The sequence below is a fragment of the Oryzias latipes genome, chromosome 15 (assembly GCF_002234675.1).
Source record: "Oryzias latipes chromosome 15, ASM223467v1".
Lineage (NCBI taxonomy): Eukaryota > Metazoa > Chordata > Actinopteri > Beloniformes > Adrianichthyidae > Oryzias > Oryzias latipes.
The window spans coordinates 6,454,996-6,475,765 of record NC_019873.2 but is presented as its reverse complement, the minus strand read 5'-3'; the positions used below and the strand labels follow the sequence as shown (position 1 = coordinate 6,475,765).

At 43.6% G+C, this 20,770-nt stretch overlaps 1 protein-coding gene across 3 annotated transcripts; it reads right to left on the bottom strand.

Moving 5' to 3' along the window:
- Positions 1–54: 54 nt before the first annotated feature.
- On the bottom strand, positions 55–15,935 carry mcm8 (minichromosome maintenance 8 homologous recombination repair factor). 3 transcript variants are annotated; one of them, XM_023963136.1, is made up of 21 exons: positions 15,795–15,935; positions 15,026–15,235; positions 13,801–13,866; positions 13,641–13,723; positions 13,416–13,565; positions 13,240–13,337; positions 12,971–13,169; positions 12,802–12,887; positions 11,689–11,834; positions 10,881–10,955; positions 9,970–10,108; positions 9,705–9,735; positions 9,425–9,562; positions 8,524–8,584; positions 7,692–7,772; positions 6,465–6,660; positions 6,176–6,389; positions 5,490–5,699; positions 5,321–5,397; positions 2,743–2,932; positions 55–611 (listed from the first exon to the last, which is right to left on the bottom strand). In XM_023963136.1, the coding sequence occupies exons 2-21, from the start codon at positions 15,231–15,233 to the stop codon at positions 519–521; spliced, it is 2,541 nt and encodes an 846-aa protein (XP_023818904.1). In that variant the 5' UTR covers positions 15,234–15,235; positions 15,795–15,935; the 3' UTR covers positions 55–518. The 3 variants fall into 3 exon arrangements, with proteins under 3 accessions (XP_023818904.1, XP_023818905.1, XP_023818906.1); XM_023963137.1 differs by having other exon boundaries at positions 15,852–15,930; XM_023963138.1 differs by lacking the exon at positions 15,795–15,935 and adding an exon at positions 15,347–15,365.
- Positions 15,936–20,770: the final 4,835 nt, after the last annotated feature.

Below are 20,770 nucleotides of genomic sequence, written 5' to 3'. Positions count from 1 at the left end.
GTTACAATTATCGATTTAATTTTTTTAAATTAAAATAAACGACAAAAAACAAGGTAAAATTTCAAATAAAATGTATTGTAATCATCTCCATTTGTAAGAATCAAAGCCAGTAAACATTTGTTCAAGAATATATATACAAATACTGTCTTTATTTAAAAGTGCACTTTACATTAAATAAACAAAACTAGATAATCTTTTATCTTACTTATTAGGCCTAGAAACATGTGAAATAAGAATAAATCCTTTAGAACAGTGCCATAAAAAAAACATCTGAATTTTCCAAATATTTTTCAAAATTGTTTCAACAGCCCTTCAAGTCTAACTGATACTGGCCAGTTCAGACTCATCAAAAAGTGTTCATCTGCATCCTCTTTGTTTTATGTTACAGTTTTGCGAGGCCTTAGCATGACCAACTAATGGCGTATGAATGAAAATGTTTTCAAATATCAAGATAAATAGATTTGGGGTTCATCCTAAACACTGACTTTGCAGCCACAGGCCTGCTGCTCTTCACCAGCTCAGATGGTTTGCAGCTGATACAGCTTGGGTCCTTTCTTCAGCAGGAAACCCTGCTCATTCAGTGAACTTAGGAGACCTTGAAAATCCCCCACCTGAAATGAATCAAAATTATGCAGAGTAAATATCAACCATATCAATAGGAAATATTATTTGATTTCACACAGGAATGCATACATAATGCATTTACTTAGAATACCTTGGTGTTCGGAACATACATGCAGAAAGACACTTTGCTCAAAAAGGGGAAATGTCAGTGATCAAGACCTTTTTTTTATTATTACAAAAAGGGAAGAGCAGAGATAAGAGTGAAGGGGGGGAAGCACCTAAGTTAATTACATCTTTGTGGAAAAGTGATCTGAAATAGATCAGTGAGTACAAAATCACTGCAGGGAAGAGTGCAGCCAGACAGCACAGGATGGTGATGAGGAGGGCAGAGCAAAGGAACAAGTGACTGGCGTTAAAAAAGTGCTGTGTAGTTGAAACAGGCTTTAGGAGATGAGGAAGTTCTTCCACATCCAGATGAATGGACAGTTACAGCTAAAGCGATCAAGGGAGGGAGGTCTTTGTTGTGATATTTGGAATTAGGAGAGCAGATTAAGAGACTTAGTGGTGGAATGAAGAAGATAAGAGAGTTTTAGAGGAAATAGTTTGTTAGCGAGACACTGGTCAGGGCTTTTTCTGTTGAAGAACGGAGCTGGAAGAAGGGTTAGGAGAAGGCTAACACGCACTAACAACATTTAGCCTTTGATGAACATAAAATCCATGCGGGAAACGCTGCAATCTGGATCCTGGCTGCACGTAAATATGTGGGAATAGCATCAGCCTTTATTTAGTCGGGACACAACTGGAAACACAAATCCAGGTGTTTGTTTGAACGGTTTCTAAGGACTGAGCGTCATTTCTGCTTTGAAAAGCTCACACAGCGGCTTGAAGTCTGAGCTATGCTCGGACACACTGTTCTCCTGAGTCCGGCAGACGCTAATCCAGAGCGGCGGGACGGATCGCAATCCCAAGTCTCCCACACATAACAAAACAACAAAACGCACACGTAACAAAGTTATCAATCCGGCTGCTCTGCTCAGAGAAAAGTTCACTCGGTCCACCGGCACCAGAGCCCGGACCCCGCAGGGTCCAGACGTCACGGGGCACAAACGCTTCTCCCCGGCAACCCCCTCGTGAGGGGTGTAAGAGAGGGGAGAGGCGAAGAGCCAGCGGGGCGAGAGCGAAGCGGCGCTTCTCACTGGGTCCTGTTTGAGCTCCAAAGCTTTCTCTGGAGCAAAACACCGTCTATGCATGACGTTAAACCAGAGCAGCCGTGACACACGATCGGAATGAACCGTTTACATGAACAACGATCGGATAAACGATCAGCATAATCCACCTTTCTCGATCGGAAAGAAATTTGGACCCGAACGAGTCTGATCGGGGCAGACTACTCTGAACGGCGGTTTACATGACGCATTTTTCTTCTGATCAGGCGTTCTTTCCGATTACTGTTGTCCATATAAACACAGCTAATGATTGAACTCACTAAAACTACATTTTTAAACTTTTAAACATAAATATAAACAAAGAAAAGACAGGAATATTGTTCCAGCATAAATAAATTCAAACCTTAAATAACTTATTTTTCTCTCTATAAAAATATATTCTGTCAAAATTAAAGAAATATGAATATGCGGCAGAACAAACAAAGCCTGGAAATAAAAATAAAATGTGTGCTTTTCAGCCAAAACCAAACTGTTTTCTTTGCTCTGGTGTCGTTTTATCAGAGCTGGATTCCTGGCAAAAAGCTGTTCTTGTAAATATAATGTTTTCGGTGTTATTACAACATTAAAAACAAAACCAAAATACCTACTTGAGATTACTCCAAAAATATTTGGTGTTTTCCTAATTTTGTACGACACCAATACTAAAAATCCTTTCATAAACGTCTTTACATTCATAAGCAAATGATCTATTGTTTATTTATTTGTGATAAAGCCTGCAGCTGTTTTACTGCCTGCAGGGCAGAAAAATGTACATTTATAACATTAATATTTTACCTTCAAATGTATAATCCTTATCAGTTTTTTTGTCAAATTTGTTTTGACCCTAATTATAATTTAGAGTTATGGTGTAAATTTTAAGTTTTATTTTAAAATATATACATTTTTAATACATTTACATATACATTTACATTTCGGCTAAAGTGTTCATGTTCGTCCATTTCTGTTCCTTTACCTTGATGTTGAGTTTATCCGCCATGGATCGAAGCGTCTGGAGGTCGAACTGCTTCTGGCCGGTCCTCTGAGCGTGGGAATGCAGCGCGTTGACCAGCCGCTTTGCAGCGCTGCGTTGGCTCATGCCGGAGCCGAGCTGCGAGCGCTCAAAGTCCAGGTTTCCCAGACCATCAGAATAGGTGTCAGCCAGACTGAAACACACGAGCATGGAGGGAAGCGTCATCTGCGTCGTCACAAGGCCGTCCATGAGAAACAGCTAGCAATACTGTGGGGCAAAAAACTATTTAGTCAGCCACCAATTGTACAAGTTCTCCCTCTTAAAAAGATGAGAGAGGCCTGTAATTTTCATCACACGTGTACTTCAACAATCAGAGAAAAAAATGAGAAACAAAAACAGAAAATCTGTCTGGTATTTTTTTTTTTGCGGCTTACACACGCACTCTTATGGATCGCGTAAGGATAACGCCGAGTGTGGTGAGCGGCGCTTGGCTCCTCGGTCATAAATGGACGGGACACCGTGGCGCGTGTCAGACTGCAGTCCAGCAGGTAAAACAGACACCCTCTCACAAGGTTTTCACAAATTATTGCTGGTATTTTGGCCCATTCCTCCATGCAGATCTCCTCTAGAGCAGTGATGTTTTGAGGCTGTCGCCGGATAACGCAGACTTTTAACTCCCTCCAAAGATTTTCTGTGGGGTTGAGATCTGGATACTGGTTGACCTTGAAATGCTTCTTATGAAGCCACTCCTTCGTTACCCGGGCAACGTGTTTGGGATGGTTGTCATGCTGAAAGACCCAGCCATGTTTCATCTTCAATGCTCGGGAGGTTTTCACTCAAAATCTGATTCTACATGGCTCCATTCGTTCTTTCCTTTACATGGATCAGTTGTTCTGGTTACTTAGCTGAAAAACAGCCCCAAGCATGATGTCTCCACCCCCATGCTTCACAGTAGGCATGGTGTACTTTGGCCGCAACTCAGCATTCTTTCTCCTCCAACCACAATGAGTAGAGTTCTGATGGTGTACTGTTTTACTGATGGCAGCCTTTGTTACTTTGGTCCCAGCTCTCTGCAGGTCAGTCACTAGGTCCCCCGTGTGGTTCTGGGATTTTTGCTCACTGTTCTTGAGATCATTTTGACCCCACGGGGTGAAATTAATGGAGGGAGTTTATCAGTGGTCTTGTTTGTCTTCCATTTCCTAATAACACAGTTGATTTCTTCACACCAAGCTGCTAATGTTGCAGATTCAGTCTTCCCAGCCTGGTGCAGGTCAACAACATTGACTCTGGTGTCCTTCGACAGCTCTTTGGTCTCTGTCATAGTGGAGTTTGGAGTGTGACTGTTGGAGGTTGTGGACAGGTGTCTTTAATATAGATAGCCACTTCAAACAGGAGCCTTTAAAACAGGTAATGAGTGGAGGACAGAGGATCCTCTTACAGAAGTTACAGGTCTTGTTTGTTTTTGGTGACCAAATACCTATTTTTCACCATAATTTACAAATAAAGTCTTTAAAAATCAGACAATGTGATTTTCTGGATTTTTTTCTCTCATTTTGTCTTGTAGTTGAGGTTTATCTATGATGAAAATTACAGGCCTCTCTCATCTTTTTAAGTGGGAGAACTTGCACAATTGGTGGCTGACTGAATACTTTTTTGCCCACCGTCTATTACACACTTCAAATAAAATGGAAAGAATGAATCAGCCAAGTTTAAATATTCTACAGAAAATTAGCAGAATGATGCATACCCGTCAATAAAAGAACACTATCTGTATATTTCTGTTCATACAAAACCCATTTTTTCCATCAAATTTGAATTTCTATAGACCCTTTGCAGTGATGTCACATTTGCATCGTTGTCCACAGTCAGGCACAAATTATTTTGATACGTCCAACGGGTAAAATCTGTGACTTTGGTGTAGAGAAAGGGCACCAAATCTCATCATGGTTCAAAAACTCCAGATTCATGCGTCTTATCTCACTGATTTCTCCATCAGACGAGACCCCAGACGTTTGTTCTGATCTGTGGCAGAAACAACACAGAAGGACCATCAAACATCTGGGGCAGTGACGCTCTTTGCTCGACTACCATAATTTTACTTTCAAAATGGTGAAAGTGTGTTCCTACAGGCGCTGTGACGTCATGTGCAGGTGTGGTATAGTAAAAAAAAAGCTGTTGCTACTCTCTCGGTTGTTGTTTGCATCCACTCCTCTAAGCTCCAATCTGTAAATAAACTGGAATCTTTTTGCAGGTCAGGAGTACGTAGGAGACACTAGGGCACAGGGGTGTCCAAATCCAGGCCTCAAGGGCCGGCAACCTGCTGGTTTTCCAGAAACCCTGCCTCATCTGCTGCTGATTACTTGGATCAGGTGTGTTTAGCCAATAAGGAGCTTCAACGGCAGGTTGATTGGAAAACTTATAGGACACCGGCCCTTGAGGCCTGGAATTGGACACCCCTGCAGTAGAGCCTTAAAACAGCAACATACTGCAGTGACAAATCGTTCACAATTCCAGAAACTGACTAAAAAGGACCTTCAACTTCCTGAGTGGAGTGTAAAGACAGAGTGACAGCTGCTGCTACCTGTGCTTCATGATTTCCACCACATCCTCCGCATCGCCCCTGGTAGCCATTTCTCGGAGCTCTAGTTTTGCCCTCGCCTGCACAAAAGCAAACCGTTACCCCAGAGAATTACAGTACGGCAACATTCATCTTCTGTTTGGGAGCAACAGGATCCATTGTGGAAGCCTACCTCAGTCAGCCGGATGAGAGACTCCAGCTGTCGGGTGGTGATGGGCGTGGAATCGGCTGAGCTGGCCTGAGATCTCAGGGACAGATAGAAATCCTGGAGGGTTTGGGCCGCTTCAGGGGACAGAGTGGGATGGACATACTGCCGAGCGTAGCTGATGTACTTCCTTAACAAGCATGCAGGAATCAGGTCCAGAGTTTGACCTGCAGGGACCTTCAAACAGACGTGGAACAGTGAGTCTGGAGAAACAGGAGATCCTCTGAAGTCCCGTGCTGAAGGCCTGACTGCTGTTAGCTCCTTTAAAAGCTAACAGCAAAGAGCTTTTATGATCTTGAAAGGTTATCAAGGATTAAAACTTAGGCCATCAGTCCCGGTTTTGATCTATATTACTCCAAGGTCTGGGACGGGAGAGGTCATTTTTATATGCTGGTTTGAAGGTGATGCTTCAAATTGGTGTGGTTTTTAGTTATTCTACCGCCCCCTGCTGGAATCTACAGGAATGGAATCGGAAGAGAACTTTTCTGCAGTTTCTCAAGCAGAATAAATTCAAATGTTGATTTATTCCTTCATTGTATAGCTTCTTTTCTCCGTAAAGTTTTTTTTCCTCTAATAAAAAAACTTACGTAGAGATTTAAACGAGTAAGGAAAAAAGTGAAGATCTTTGTCATTTGTCCAAACAAACATTTTACCTGCAGTCGTTCAGACAGCGGCATGTCTGAGTGCTGCAGCAGGATGGAGGTCTCTGATTCACCGTTGGCCCTGGTGACCACGGCGCCACTGCTTCTGCCCTTCCCAGCTCTATTCGCCATGACGTGCTCCGACAGGCAGCGGTCATGTGACTCATCGGGGATGTCCAGGAGGAGGAACACAACATCGAAGCGGGAGAGGAGAGCAGAGCCCATCCTGCAGACAAACACAGGAAAAACCATCATGTTCCGGTAGAAGCTGTGCAGTTAGTCAGAGTTGTCCTGAACTCACTTCAGGTTTTCAGAGACCGTCTTTCCTCTGTTGTAATGTCCTCCTACAGGGTTAGCGGCAGCCACGACTGATGTTCTGGCAGGAAGAGAGGAGACAATCCCGGCTTTCGCCAGACTCACAGACTGCTGCTCCATGGCCTCCAGCAGAGCTTGCTGCTGGTTCCCCAGCTTATCGAACTCATCGATGCAACACAGACCTACGAGACAGACGCAGAGGCGCAAAGACAAGAGTCAAAACTGCTTCTGTTGGGATGAATGAATGCATTTGTAACCCTTGTGCTATCCTAGGCACTTTAACGATGGGAGTTGGGTCATCTAGACCCACTAGACAGTGCTCTGAACCTTTTTTCTTCAATGATTTGTGATCTTCACTGGTGTCCATGGATTACATGAAATCTTTCCACCTTTATCCACCTTTGTCATGGTAGGGAGAACACGTCAATGTAAGGGTGGGGTCATCCCCCCCCCCTTCCCCTCAAACACAAAGCTGTAAGTCTGCGCTCCGCCGGTCCACTTGACTAGTTAAATGCGGGAGCGGACCATTGCTTTTCTAGTTTGTTTGTTACTTTTTTGTTAAAGTCACTTCCCTCAGTTTATACTGGATAATCGCGGATGAGTCATTAGTTGGGAAATAAAATAAAATAAAGTAATAAAGTAAAATAACGAATAGCAATTATGTAAGAGCGAAATATTAAAAATAGCCCCCCCGACAATATCATCGTCCATCCCGATGGTTGACAGCAAACATCGTCAACGGCCAATTTAGGGGACATCGCCCAACCCTAATCTGGACCCCATAGGAAAGCACAAGGGCTATCCATCATTTGAAAATTAAAAGACTTCTTTCGTTGGATAGTTACGAAATCTACCTGAACAAGAAAAACTCGAAAAAAGGTTGAGTGAAATGAGTTTTTTTTAGGTTTTTGTGCTGGCAGTAAAAAAGGGACCTCAAAACTAAAGTGCACCTACGTAGCCGAGTGCTTAATGCTGATTTCACCAGGTTTTATTGAAAACTTTAAGCCCTAGGCCAGACCTTGGGCTAAAAAAACCTACAGAGAAATACGATCAACAGGAAAAGATGAGCTGCAGTTGTGACTTGGCCCAACAAAAGAGGAATCTAATCGCTGATTTGGCAGTTTTTGTAGAAAGCTTTAACAGTAATTACTAAATGTTCCATATAAACATTAACTGTACAAACTACAACCAGAGCTGCTCCTGTATTATCCACCTTGATCAGCCAACACTAAGGCGCCAGCCTCCAGTGCATAATCCCCTGTTCCTGCGTCTCTGGACAAACTGACCGTTAGACCTGCAGAGAAAAGACAAAAACAGAACTTCAGCAGGATTACAACCATGTTCAAAAGTCCTGCTCAGGTGCTCAGGTCAAGTTTAAATGATTTATTTTTGTTTGTTTTACAAAACAAACAGATTTATGAGACAAAAATGGGTTCATCTCTTGTTGTAGGAGGAGCTACTGACCAACTGGGTTCAGACCCCAAAGAACTGATGATGATGCAGAACGCAGCGGTAGTTCTGGTTCAGGAGGACCAACTCTGAACAAGTGACAATTCTGGACCCACCAAATCATCACACTTCCTCCTCCGTGCTTGACCATTGATGTCACACACTGTGGAGTCATCCTTTCGCCATTTTGACACTTATGTGAAACAAAGATTTCAAACTCTGATTCATTGATAACATCTAATTCCAGTCTTCAGTTCTGGTTTCTTGGTCCAGAAAATCTGTGATTCCTCTGTTTAACTTTTTGTTTGCAGCAACTGAGCAACTTTGGATGCTAAAAACTATTGTCACAAAAAAAACGTTGACTTTCTTCGCAATTTTTCTGCAAGAAAAATCAATTTTTTTCAGTCTTATGACTGTCTGCCCTTTCTTTGATCCTTTTGAAAAACCAAATGTGCACATAAACAGCTTCATGGTGTTCATCTATTTCCTGTTTCTCAGAGAGAAGCTTTCTTTTGTCATTTGGACACAGTCAATTTCTCACGTGGCTTTACTTTAACAAGAAGAAAACACAAACCTTTAATGAGGACATAACTTGCCTGTTGTGCTGGTACTGTTACCACATACATAAATGCCCCTTGGAGCAACATTGCACACAGCCTGCAGAGACAAGAACATGACTTTAAGCTTGAAACCCTTTTATGCTGCGTTCGATGTACAGATGCATTTACAGGTTGTGCGGCGGGTTCGGAGCGTCAGGTGTGGCACGGCGGTCTGGCAGGAGCGCGTTTCGGCGTTGTGGGCAGAGTGCAAATAATTCAACTTTGGCAAAGAAGACGCATCGCATCAACAAATCAGGGACTCCGCTTTGGCCCGTGATGTGTTGATGATGTCATCAGCAGATAGTCCAAAACCAACGTGGAGGAGAATCTGAATTCTATAAAAATGTTCTTATTTGTAACGAAACAACAATGAAGAAAATCCTCCAACTTTATTCATATTTTCCATTTTTCCTCCTGGGACTGATGTGGGACAGGAAGTCGTCAAACTGGGTCACAGGGAGACAGAAGTAGCGCTGAAAGCGTCGCCATTCAGACGCAGCTCCAGCAGTAAGTGGTGAAGCTCGCCGTATTGGGAGAATCTCTGAAAGATCTCATGAACCCAGACGTGGAGACGTGGTTACAGATGTTTCTGTAGAGCTCTTTAAAATAAATCAACCTGATCTCTTGACATCATCCGTGTCTTTCATGCATTGTAAATTAGATATACAGTCAATGCTTCCATTTAGGGAGGAGGCTAAAAACTTCAGAGAGTAGCTCCTCCCACATCAGTCGTGAGCGTCAAGTTAATGGACATATTTGGACGAGCGTCAAAAGACGGACAAAAACTTGACAAGCGAATGGCGTTCGAGGGAAACGCAGCATTTCAGGTAATATTCAGAATTTTGGGTCAAAGCATTATGGAAAACTTTCAAAGTGCGAGTTTCCTCCTCTCTGTTACCTGTAACATCTGGCTCTTTCCCAGTCCGGGGTCTCCCACGATCAGGATGTGAGGGTCTCCTCTGACCGGAACGCTGTTCTTGCCCATGTGCTTCTGTCTGCCCCCAAATAACGCCAGAGCCAGAGCAGCCTTCACCAGCTGAGGGCATACGAGCACCAAGGACGCGAGATTACACCGCAACACTCCGGGAACAGAATCCGGAGAAGGTACACGGGCCACAGCCGAGGGTCAAACCGACCACGAAGACCTCAGAGGTAAAACCCTTCAGAGAAAAACTCACCGAATGGCCGTAGATAGCAGGACACAGAGAGCTGAAAGACAGAAAGCTCAGACGTCAGCTGCTGTCACTAAGAGAAACATCTACATTACATCGCCACTGGGTTCCTTTAGACATCAATGTTAGACGTTGGAGGCATGAAAGGATTTAAAAACATTGTTAAAGGAACCAAGAATCTAACTGAATGCATTCTAATCAGACTAAATCAATTCATGAATACAACTTTATTGATAAATGATTCATATTAAGGTAATTGTTAACTACTTACTGTACAAGAAGTCTCAGTAAGTCAGGCTGTGACTGGATCTCCTGGACGGCATACAGCTCCTTCAGACTGAACTCCTCTCCCCCTGAGCGATCTTCAAGTGACCCGCTGGACTCCTCACCAACAGACTTTGACAACTGACCTGCAATTAAAACAATAAACTCACTGCCTGTCAACCAGAAGGTGAAAACACACCCATCCATCATTTCCCAGCAGTCTAAGCGGACCTCCGTTTCCACAGAAACGTCCTCCTTTCTCTATCAGGGGAATCCTGAGGCCCTCCCAGACCAGTCAAGAGACAGGGTCCCTCCAGCCTGTCCCGGGCCCTCTCCCTGAGACTTCTTCTTGGTGGTGCAGTCCCTAAAAACCTCTCCAGGAGGCATCTGAGAGTTTAAGAGCATCGTCTTTTGTAACACGCACCCACTTCCCACATCTGGGAGAGCTTTTAGCCAAGAGAGGCTGGACTCATCGAGTTTGTCTGGTTCAACTTTTCTACCTCCATTGCTGACGCTGCAGTTCACACTTAAGGTGGTAAGGTCTCTGGAGCCTGTCGAGGTGGTGATCCACAAACCTGCTGGTGACTGTGAGAAACACTGGATGTTGTCCAGCTGAAGGAGTCCTGACGAATCTCTAAGGGCTGCCAGGGGCCGGAGGGAGTCTGGTTCGGGGACCACAGAACTTTATCTCTACTTTATGCAGACGATGCTGTACTGTTTGCTGTGAAGCAGCTGCAATAAGAATGATCTCCTCTAAGCTCCAACCAGAAAACAGAAGTGTGCCCTGACCAGATGTGTGGAGAGCTCCTGCATCAGGAGGAGGAGCTTAAGTTTCTTAAGATCCATCTTGAAGGACGGAGCAAAAAGGCAGAAAGGTGAAAACCCATTGAGTTTGCATCAGCATTTGACAGACGATACCTTTGGTGTTGCTGACTGAAGTAGCATCAATGTAGAGGAGAAACATGCACTGGTCCTTGTTTCCTCTGGAGCTGCCTGAACCCAAAGAGGACATGGAGAGAAGTTCAACACATCTGTGATGAAGTCATGTAGCTGCACATCAAGAGGAAATGTTAGAGAACATCAGATTGTTGTCAGAACCTCTGACAGCTGTTAAAGAAGAATTTCTCCATAATGGTTGAGCAGTGCGAAGGTATATTGTGCTGTATGAACGTTAGACAACTACAGTGTTCCCTCGTTTATCGCGGGGTACCTTCCTTTAATGTCCTGTGATGGAGGATATCCGCCAAGTAGGATTACTGGTGTTTTAAGGCTCTGCCTCATGAACAGTTTCACACTTTTCTCGCTTGTTTAAACTCCCAAAGGTTGTTTTGGGCATTATTCTTGCTTTGATTGTTTGAAATAAACCATTTCAAATCAAATCAATAATAAGTCAAAAAATAAGTCCAGGATTTTAGGAAAAAAACCAAAATTCTGATTGCGATCACAGATTCATGCAACTGGCAAACTGGACGTCTTTGTGGAAGAGACACGGCGTGGAACCGAAAGACTGACAAGGTCTCCGGCCAATCCGGACGCAGAAAACTGTGGAGAGAAAGAGGGAAAAAGGCGTGCAACACCGCTCTGGAAGAAACCTGCCGCACAGCAAGACTGCGAAAGCTGAACTGGGATATGGTGAGGGAACACTGTACACTTGTAAAAACATTTCAAAAACATGTTTCTTTTCCAGAAAGTGTTTATTGCAGCTCCTCTGCATGAGTGTCTGTACCGTCATTGTTGACGCGCACAATCCCCGTCACAATAACCGTGTCTCCAGGGACGCAGCTGTCGCACAGGTCGGAGGTCAGATGACACTCGACGGTGCGCGGGATTCGTCCAGTTTCCCTCTGCTCTCCACCCATCAACTCCTGCACCCTGAGGCAGAAACAAGCACTCCTTTAATAACAGGACTTCACTGACAGTAAACCCTGAATTTGATTACAGGATCCACTATAGAAAGACTTCAAATGGGCAGAAAAGCCCAGTTTAGTTTAGTCTGTTTAGTTTGGTTTAGCCATTACCCATGGAATTCTATAATTTCATGTTCATTTTAAAATTATAGGTATGAAGCCCATTGAGACAACTGTTGTTGTAATATTGGGCTATATAAATAAAATTGCATTGAAATGGGGAGGAAAAACATTTACTTTGTAAAGGAAAGTTATATTGTTTGTTTTTAATCAAGACAATGACTACAACTGTTGCAAAAAGATGCAACTTGCCAGAAAAACCCACAGTGAGGACTGAAAACAGAGTGGAATAGTTACAGTTAGAGGCTCAGAATTCAAAGAGGTTTCCCCATCATCTCATCTTTACCCACAGTTTCAATCAACTCCAACATAAACACCAGCAGAAGTCCCATCGTTCTTTTCTCAAAGGCTTTTGAGCAAAGAGATTTTCCTAGAAGTTCCCGTGGCATTCCCATCACCTTTGGATCTATTGTAAAAGCATCTCCACTGTGATACAGAAACAAAACAAGTTCATTTGCACAGATAAGCAGGTTTCAGGATCCACCCACACTTCAGAGGGGAGAACTCCTGCCGCTCTGCAGAAAATATGTCTAAGAAAACGACATCCACATTTTTGGATTTTGGCTAAAACTGGGCATAATTATAATTCTAAGACCACTGGGACACTTAAAAAAAAGATGATTGGAGTGTGACTTTAATGGGGAGAAGTTTAGCTGCTCTAATCTTACTCCACCTTTTCCTGTATGGTGTGAGACTGAATATTATCTAGAAAATAAGATGTATGGTGGCCTACCCCATCAAACCAAACTCGTCTGAGTTGTAAATGTTTGGCCTCATGTGAACGTTGGTGTTCAGACAACAGCGTCACTTACTTGATGATCTGCCAGTCGACCGTGAGAGTGAGAGCAGAGCTGCGGAGGGGGGCGAACGAGCGGCTGCGACAGCCAGGTTGGATACACTATGGAGAGAACAGAAAAGAAAAAGGCCAAACATTTAAGATGCTCATGACATGACCGCACCCTTAGACATGCGAGTGTGCACCTTGGTGGGCGTGGCATATTTTCCGTGCTGCAGCGGCAGAGACATGGCGCTGGTGCACGTCTGGCACCTGAAAGCCATCCTGGTACACAGCGGCCTGATGTTGCTGACTCGGACCACTGTTCCCTTCACGCAAACCAGCCGCCCGAACACACTGGCGCGCAGCGTGCGCAGCGGCGTCAGGGGCTCGTAGTTGTACAGCCTGCAGACAATCGACACCTTTGCTCCAGTCCTCCAGCTGTTCAACACAGCAGCTTTGCTGCTCGCTTTACCTCGCACTAATATGAGGAATATTGATGATTGGTGTAGAAACGGGAAGTTCTTCGTCATGCAGCTCAGCAGCTTGTTTCTCCAAATCTGTTGTCAACACCTGAAACACACACGCAGCTTGTCAGAGTTTGAAGGGATGACTGTGTGTAAAAGTGAAACACAAAGCCAGATTGTGTACCTGATGAATGGCCAAGCCCAAACAGCTGAGCATCACCTCCGGCTGCTCTTTCAGTGCCGTGACCACATCAGGGAGCGCTTGACTCACGCTTCGGTCTCCGGTCAGGTCAGCGTAGTCCACCAGCACGCTGCCCTGGCGCTCGATCTCATCCTGAACACATCAGGAAGTTTACAAACAGAGACTGACCGCCAGTGGAGGAAAGTAACGAGATCAAATATGACTGACTTTGTCAAAAAGATGAATCCTGGAGGTGAAATATTTCTCAAATACTTTGATCTTCTCCACACTGGGGGAGCTCTGTATAAATCCTACAAATTCAAATAAACATTAAAGGGAGAAAAAGACCTTAACCTTATGTGAGCGTTACATCTTCATCTGCACATACCTTCAGTGAAGTAGAGGCTCCAACCTTTGTATGGGCATGAGGCGTCCAGAGTGGTCTGAAAAGGGACTGAAGGGGACAAAAAGCAGCTTCTGAAAACACCTCCATTTCATATTTAGGGGTGAAGAATAATACTAAATCTTTACCTCACAGATTTTATACAGTAGAATATTATAGATTGTCATGTTAGGAAAGACTCCTCACATTTTGACCCAAAACAAAATTATTCAAATGAATAATTTTTAAAGCCTAAATATCTGTGTTTCAAGTGGATTAAATTAAAATATAAAATATGTATGTAAAATTAGAATTTTATATATATATATATATATATATATATATATATATATATATATATATATATATATATATATATATATATATATATATATATATATATATTTAATTTTACATCAAGAAACTTAGCAAATAAAGCAGATATTAGTTCTGCCATAACTTTAGTTTTTCTCAGTTCTTTTAAGACAAAACATGATTTTTTTTCCAATTCAAACTGATTTAAAATATAAAGATTCACAAAATTTCAGACCAGATGATCTTTTGGGGGAATTTCCTATCAGCGGAAAGGAAAACCTGTGTGAATCTCCACAGGGAAATCTATGAATACAATTATTAACGCCTCACTCTGTACTATTAGGAGCCGTTTTGTGACAGCACAAGATTCAATGTCGCCTCTGGGGCCCCCAGAAGCAGTCAAGGAGTCAAATCCGAGGAGGAGTGGATCACTTTGAAACCATCTGCGTGACGCTGAGAGATGATCAAACAGGACGTCAAACAGACATACTGTTTGATCTGCTTGATTGAATGACCCACTTTTATATTATCAACCAATAAAACCAGACTGGATACACTGGGAAGGCAGAACTCCTCTGTGACAGCTTTGGGCTGTGACAGACGGGCTTCTCCTTCTGCAGAAGTCTAACATAAATTCTCATCTCCTGTGGTTCTTCTCTTTGTTAGGGAAAAGTCGGTTTTTCCTCCTCATGCTTTCCACACCACATGTTTAGAACATGAGGCATTTCACAGGTAACGCTGCTTAGGTATGAATATACACGAGGGCAGAATGCTTAAACCCCTTGGCGTCACCAGGAAACAGCCACAGAGGGAGCAAACACAGATGTCAACCGTGTCTTTCTTCTGCAACATGAACGTTTCTTCAAGCAGTTTCCTTCTTCGTAAAATCAAAATGTGAAGAAAACATGGCACACACCTCTCTGAGAACTATAGGTCGGACTTGGTGATCCTCCGCCTCCAACACCCCTTCTCCAAGTTCCTGCAGAGCCTCTTCCACCCCCTGTGGATCCTCCTCCTCTCCATGGCCTGTTCTTCCATCCTCCTCCTCTCCATCCTCCTCTGCTGCCTCTCCATCCTCTACCACCGCCCCTGGATGAACCTCTCCTGGAGTCTTCCTCACTCATCCCTTTACAGTAATGAAGGCCAGAGAAAAGAACTGGTTTAAGCTAAACTAAAACATCGAGTAGAGGGAAAATGAAAGGAAAGTAAACATGATCATGAGTTTTACTACACTCACTGTGACACTGAGTGAGTGCAGAGACACAATGACAAACATCCAAGTTTAGACACCTTGCTATCCATTAAAAAAAAAAAAAATGCGAGTCTCTTTCTTTGGGGGTAAACACCCCCCCAATACTAGGATAGTGATAGTGAAGATAAAGTGAGAGTGACTCTAGTTACACGCATGTCTCTTAAGAACACAGACTACTTTTAAAAAGTCATACACTTAATAAAAAAGTTACAACAAACGGTTATGATCAGTTAAATTTAACAGAGCAACTGCGTCCTCACTGTGTCTGACTGTCACGAGTTAGCTAGCAACACCGGTTATCTTAAGCTTTTAGCGTCAGATACATGTATATGTCACGTGACATTTTAAGACTAGGAATATATTGTTCATGTCAGGTAGAACGGCGAAAAAAGACGATAAGTTACATAAATATGGAGTTAAATGCACGGTTTACCGAGCTTTTTGTAATTAAAATTCCCTCCTCGGACGTCAACTTCTTCTGTGAGTTTACCTAAACTGGCGAACCACTACTGCCCCTGGTGGTCTTCCTTGTCTTTCGGTTTTAGGCGGGCGATATCTGGCAGTTTTAGTGCATTGTCGCCGGAGTATGGAACGGCGTTCAGCAGTACAAAATAAAATAAAATAAAATAAAATAAAATAAAATAAAATAAAATAAAATAAAATAAAATAAAATAAAATAAAATAAAATAAAATAAAATAAAATAAAATAAAATAAAAATTACTTACATTTTTTATGTTTGTATTATATGTTTTTCCTGATTTACTTTTTGTTTTCTTCCTAAATCCTGAAGGGTTTTTAACATATTTCACTGCTTCATCTCCTTTATCACAATCACATGAACCTGAATGATGTTTTTGTGTTAAACCCATCATACTTTTCTCTTCCTTGCTTTGATTTTTTTTTTGTTATTTTCCTGAGAACACACATTGCTCCTGGTGGTTAGAGGTTGGTGAAAGTGTTCGGCAGTGGGGCTGCCATCAGTGTGTAAATGGAACTGTGGGTATGACCGAATTCGCACCGTAACCCCTATATAGTGCACTATAAAGGGTGTTTGCCATTTTGTAGTGCTGTCCTAATCTGCTTTTGCAAAATCGAATGCCCTAGAAATTTCCCAGAAGTCTTCTTTCTCTTTCGGCTTTTCCCATCAGGGGTCGCCACAGCGAATCATCGTTTTCCACTTCACTCTATCATGGACATCTTCTACCCTAACATTAGCCAACTTCATGTCCTCTGTTAAGACATCCATATATCTCCTCTTTGGCCATCCTCTTGCCCTCCTGCCAGGCAGCTCCATCTCCAACATACTTCTACCAATATATCCACTATCCCTCCTCTGAACATGTCCAAACCATCTCAGTCTGGCTTCTCTGACTTTGTCGCTAACACAGGCAACATGAGCCGTCCCTCTGATGTACTCGTTCCTTATCCTGTCTAACCTGGTCACTCCTAAGGAGAACCTCAACATCTTCATCTCCGCTACCTCCATCTCAGCCTCTTGTCTCTGTCTCACTGCTACCGTCTCTAACCCATAGAGCAGAGCTGGTCTCACCACTGTCTTGTACACCTTTCCTTTGAGTCTTGCTGGGACTCTTCTGTCACACAACACTCCTGACACTTTCCTCCACCCGCTCCAACCTGCCTGCACTCGCCTCCTCACCTCTTTTCCACACTCCCCATCACACTGAACTGTTGACCCCAAGTACTTAAACTCCTGCACCTTCTTCACCTCAGCCCCCTGTAACCTAACGCTTCTACCTTGATCCCTCTCGTTCAGACACATGTATTCTGTCTTACTACGACTGACCTTCATGCCTCTTCTTTCCAGAGCAAACCTCCACCTCTCCAGCTGTTCCTCCACCTGCTCTCTACTCTCACTGCAAATTACAATGTCATCCGCAAACATCATTGTCCAGGGAGATTCCTGTCTTACCTCGTCTGTCAGCCTGTCCATCAGCATAGCAAACAAAAAAGGACTCAAAGCTGATCCTTGGTGTAGTCCCACCTCCACCTTGAACTCCTCTGTCTGACTTACAGCACATCTCACCACCGTCATACTTCTCTCATACATGTCCTGAACTACTCTGACATACTTCTCTGCCACTCCAGACGACCTCATACAGTACCACAGCTCCTCCCTCGGCACCCTGTCATACGCCTTCTCTAAATCTATGAACACACAATGCAGCTCCTTCTGACCATCTCTGTACTTTTCCATCAACATTCTCAAAGCAAAAATGGCATCAGTGGTGCTCTTACGGGGCATGAAACCATACTGCTGCTCACAAATCTCCACCTTCTTCCTAAGCCTGGCTTCCACTACTCTTTCCCACAGCTTCATTGTGTGGCTCATCAACTTTATTCCTCTATAGTTGCTGCAGTTCTGGGTGTCACCCTTGTTCTTAAAGATTGGGACCAGAACGCTTCTCCTCCATTCCTCAGGCATCTTCTCACTCTCTAAAATCCTATTGAACAAACTCTTTAGAAATTTCACTGCTGTCTCTCCTAAGCACTTCCATACCTCCACAGGTACGTCATCAGGACCAACGGCCTTTCCGCTCTTCATCCTTTTTAGAGCTTTCCTAACCTCATCCTTTCCAATCTCTGCTACTTCGTGCTCCGCAACAACCACATCTTCCTCCCTTCTTTCCCTGTCATTTTCTTGTTAGCACCTTTCCATCTCTGTCCTTAATCACCCTTATCTGTTGCACGTCCTTCGCATCTCTGTCTCTCTGTCTGGCTAGTCTGTACAAGTCCTTCTCTCCTTCCTTTGTGTCTAGCCTGTCATATAGCTCATCGTAAGCTTTCTGTTTGGCCTTTGCCACCTCTCTCTTCACTCTACGCTGCGCTTCCTTGTACTCCTGTCTACCTTCCTCAGTCCTTTCTACATCCCACTTCCTTTTAGCCAACCTCTTCCTCTGGACGCATTCCTGTACTTCCTCATTCCACCACCAAGTGTCTTTACCGTCTTTCCTCTTTCCAGATGACACACCTAGCACCTTCCTACCTGTTTACCTGATAATCTCTGCTGTAGTTTCCCAGTCATCTGGAAGCTCATCCTGACCACCCAGGACCTGTCTCAACTTCTGCCTAAATTCCTCACAAGTTTCGTCATTCTGTAGCTTCCACCACTTGGTCTTCTTTTTTGTTTTCCCTATCTTCTTCTTCCTGACCTCCAGAGTCATCTTACACACCACCATGCGGTGCTGTCTGGCTACACTCTCTCCTACCACCACTTTGCAGTCATTAACCTCTCTCAAATGACCTCGTCTACACAGGATGTAGTCCACCTGAGTACTCCTACCTCCACTTCTGTATGTCACTCTATGTTCCTCTCTCTTCTGGAAGTAAGTGTTGACTACAGCCATTTCCATCCTCTTCGCAAAGTCCACCACCATCTGTCCCTCCAGATTCCTTTCCTTCACACCAAACCTGCCCATCACCTCCTCATCACCTCTGTTGCCCTCACCAACATGCCCATTAAAGTCTGCTCCAATAACAACTCTCTCTCCTCTGGGAAAACTCTCTATGACCTCATCCAACTCACTCCAGAATCTCTCCTTCACTTCTAACTCACAGCCAACCTGTGGCGCATACCCACTGACTACATTCACCATCACCCCTTCAATTTCTAACTTTATGCTCATCATCCTGTCTGAGACTCTTTTCACCTCTAGAACACTGTTTACAAACTCCCCCTTCAGAATCACTCCTACCCCTTTTCTCTTCCTATCAACACCATGATAGAACAGTTTGTATCCTCCTCCAATACTACGTGCCTTGCTGCCCTTCCACTTTGTCTCCTGCACACACAGTACATCTACCTTCCTTCTCTCCATCATGTCTGCCAGCTCTCTGCCTTTCCCTGTCATTGTGCCAACGTTAAGAGTCCCTATTTTCAAACCTATGTTCCTGCCTTTTCCCTTCTCTCTCTGGCCACGGACCCTTCTGCCTCCCCTCTTTCTTCGACCAACAGTAGTCAAATTTCCACCGACACCCTGTAGGTTAACAGCATCGGTGGCGGTCGTTGTTAACCCGGGCCTCGACCGAACCGGTATGTCTAAAGTGTTGTGGATGATTCGCATGGTTATTTTGGCAATTTTTACGCCGGATGCCCTTGCTGACGCAACCCTCTCTATTTATCCGGGCTTGGGACCGGCACAGAAGTAACTTGCTTGCAACCCTTGTGGCTAGATTAGAAATTTCCCAGAAGTCTCTACGAAAAACCAATGTGCATCGATGCTCACTAGATTGGTGAATATAGACCAGTGTTTTTCAACCTTTTTTGAGCCACGGCACACTTTAACCTTGACAAAAATCCCGCGGGACACCAGCATCCAAAAAAAAAAAAAACAGCAATTCATGGTCTGTATTGATCGACAGCCCCCCCCCCCCCCCCGCCCGCAATCTCACGTGCATTTTTGTGATAATTGTGGCCGGAAAAGCAGGAAGTTGCGGCTGTTTTTTCTAAGAGATGAAATGAAAGTTAAATTAGAAAATTTAGAAACTGTTTGTTTGTTGTGGTTTCAAGGCGTTTCTCAAGGACGCTGGCCCTTTAAGCCAATGCATCATGGGAGATGTAGTGTGTAAACTGCCGAAAACTTGCAGAAAGACTCGCGTCTCTGAGCTTCATTGTATTGTTCACTTGTTCCACGGTCTGACAACGGACTCTGTGGAAAGCTACACCGCTAAAGAAGAGCCTAGCTGGTATTTTTGTTAGAACTGAGCGACTTTATCAGCAGAATTAAGAACAAGGAAGTGAAGACTTTAACCACTTCTGATTGGTCAGACTGATGACATGTGATTAAGCCTTCAAGAATGATTGGTGGAGACAGTTAAAGGGGCGGGACTTTTCCGCAAACTGTCATAGCTGCAGGTAAATTGCGGTAACATCATTCTTATCAAAATGTCTTTAATAGAATTAAATAAACACAAAGAAAAAGTAATTTTAAGATCTTTTATATTCCTAACTACTCAGTGTTTTATCAGGGCCAGTTTGGATGAACAAAGTGCTGATTTCCTGGAGATGGGAAATGTTTTTAGATCAGTTAATGATTAATGAGGGCAATTTCCCACGGCACACTTGACCATCTCCAACGGCACACTAGTGTGCCGCGGCACACTGGTTGAAAAACACTGATATAGACCACAATGCATTGCGTCGGAACATTTTTTACCCAAAAAATGTATTTTTTAATAAACCATCAATGTTTTTATCTTCATAAGACAGTGGTATGGAATTACAAATCTGCCATAAACTGAAAGGGCGTAAAGACAACTAAGCAGGCGTATTTAGGAACTGAGTGAGTGAACCTTAAAACCGCGCAGGCGCAATTCTAACTGAGAAGTGATCTTGCGCGGTCAATTCCTTTTTGCGCGCTCATGTGGATTTACGCTCAGAGTTAAGGGGG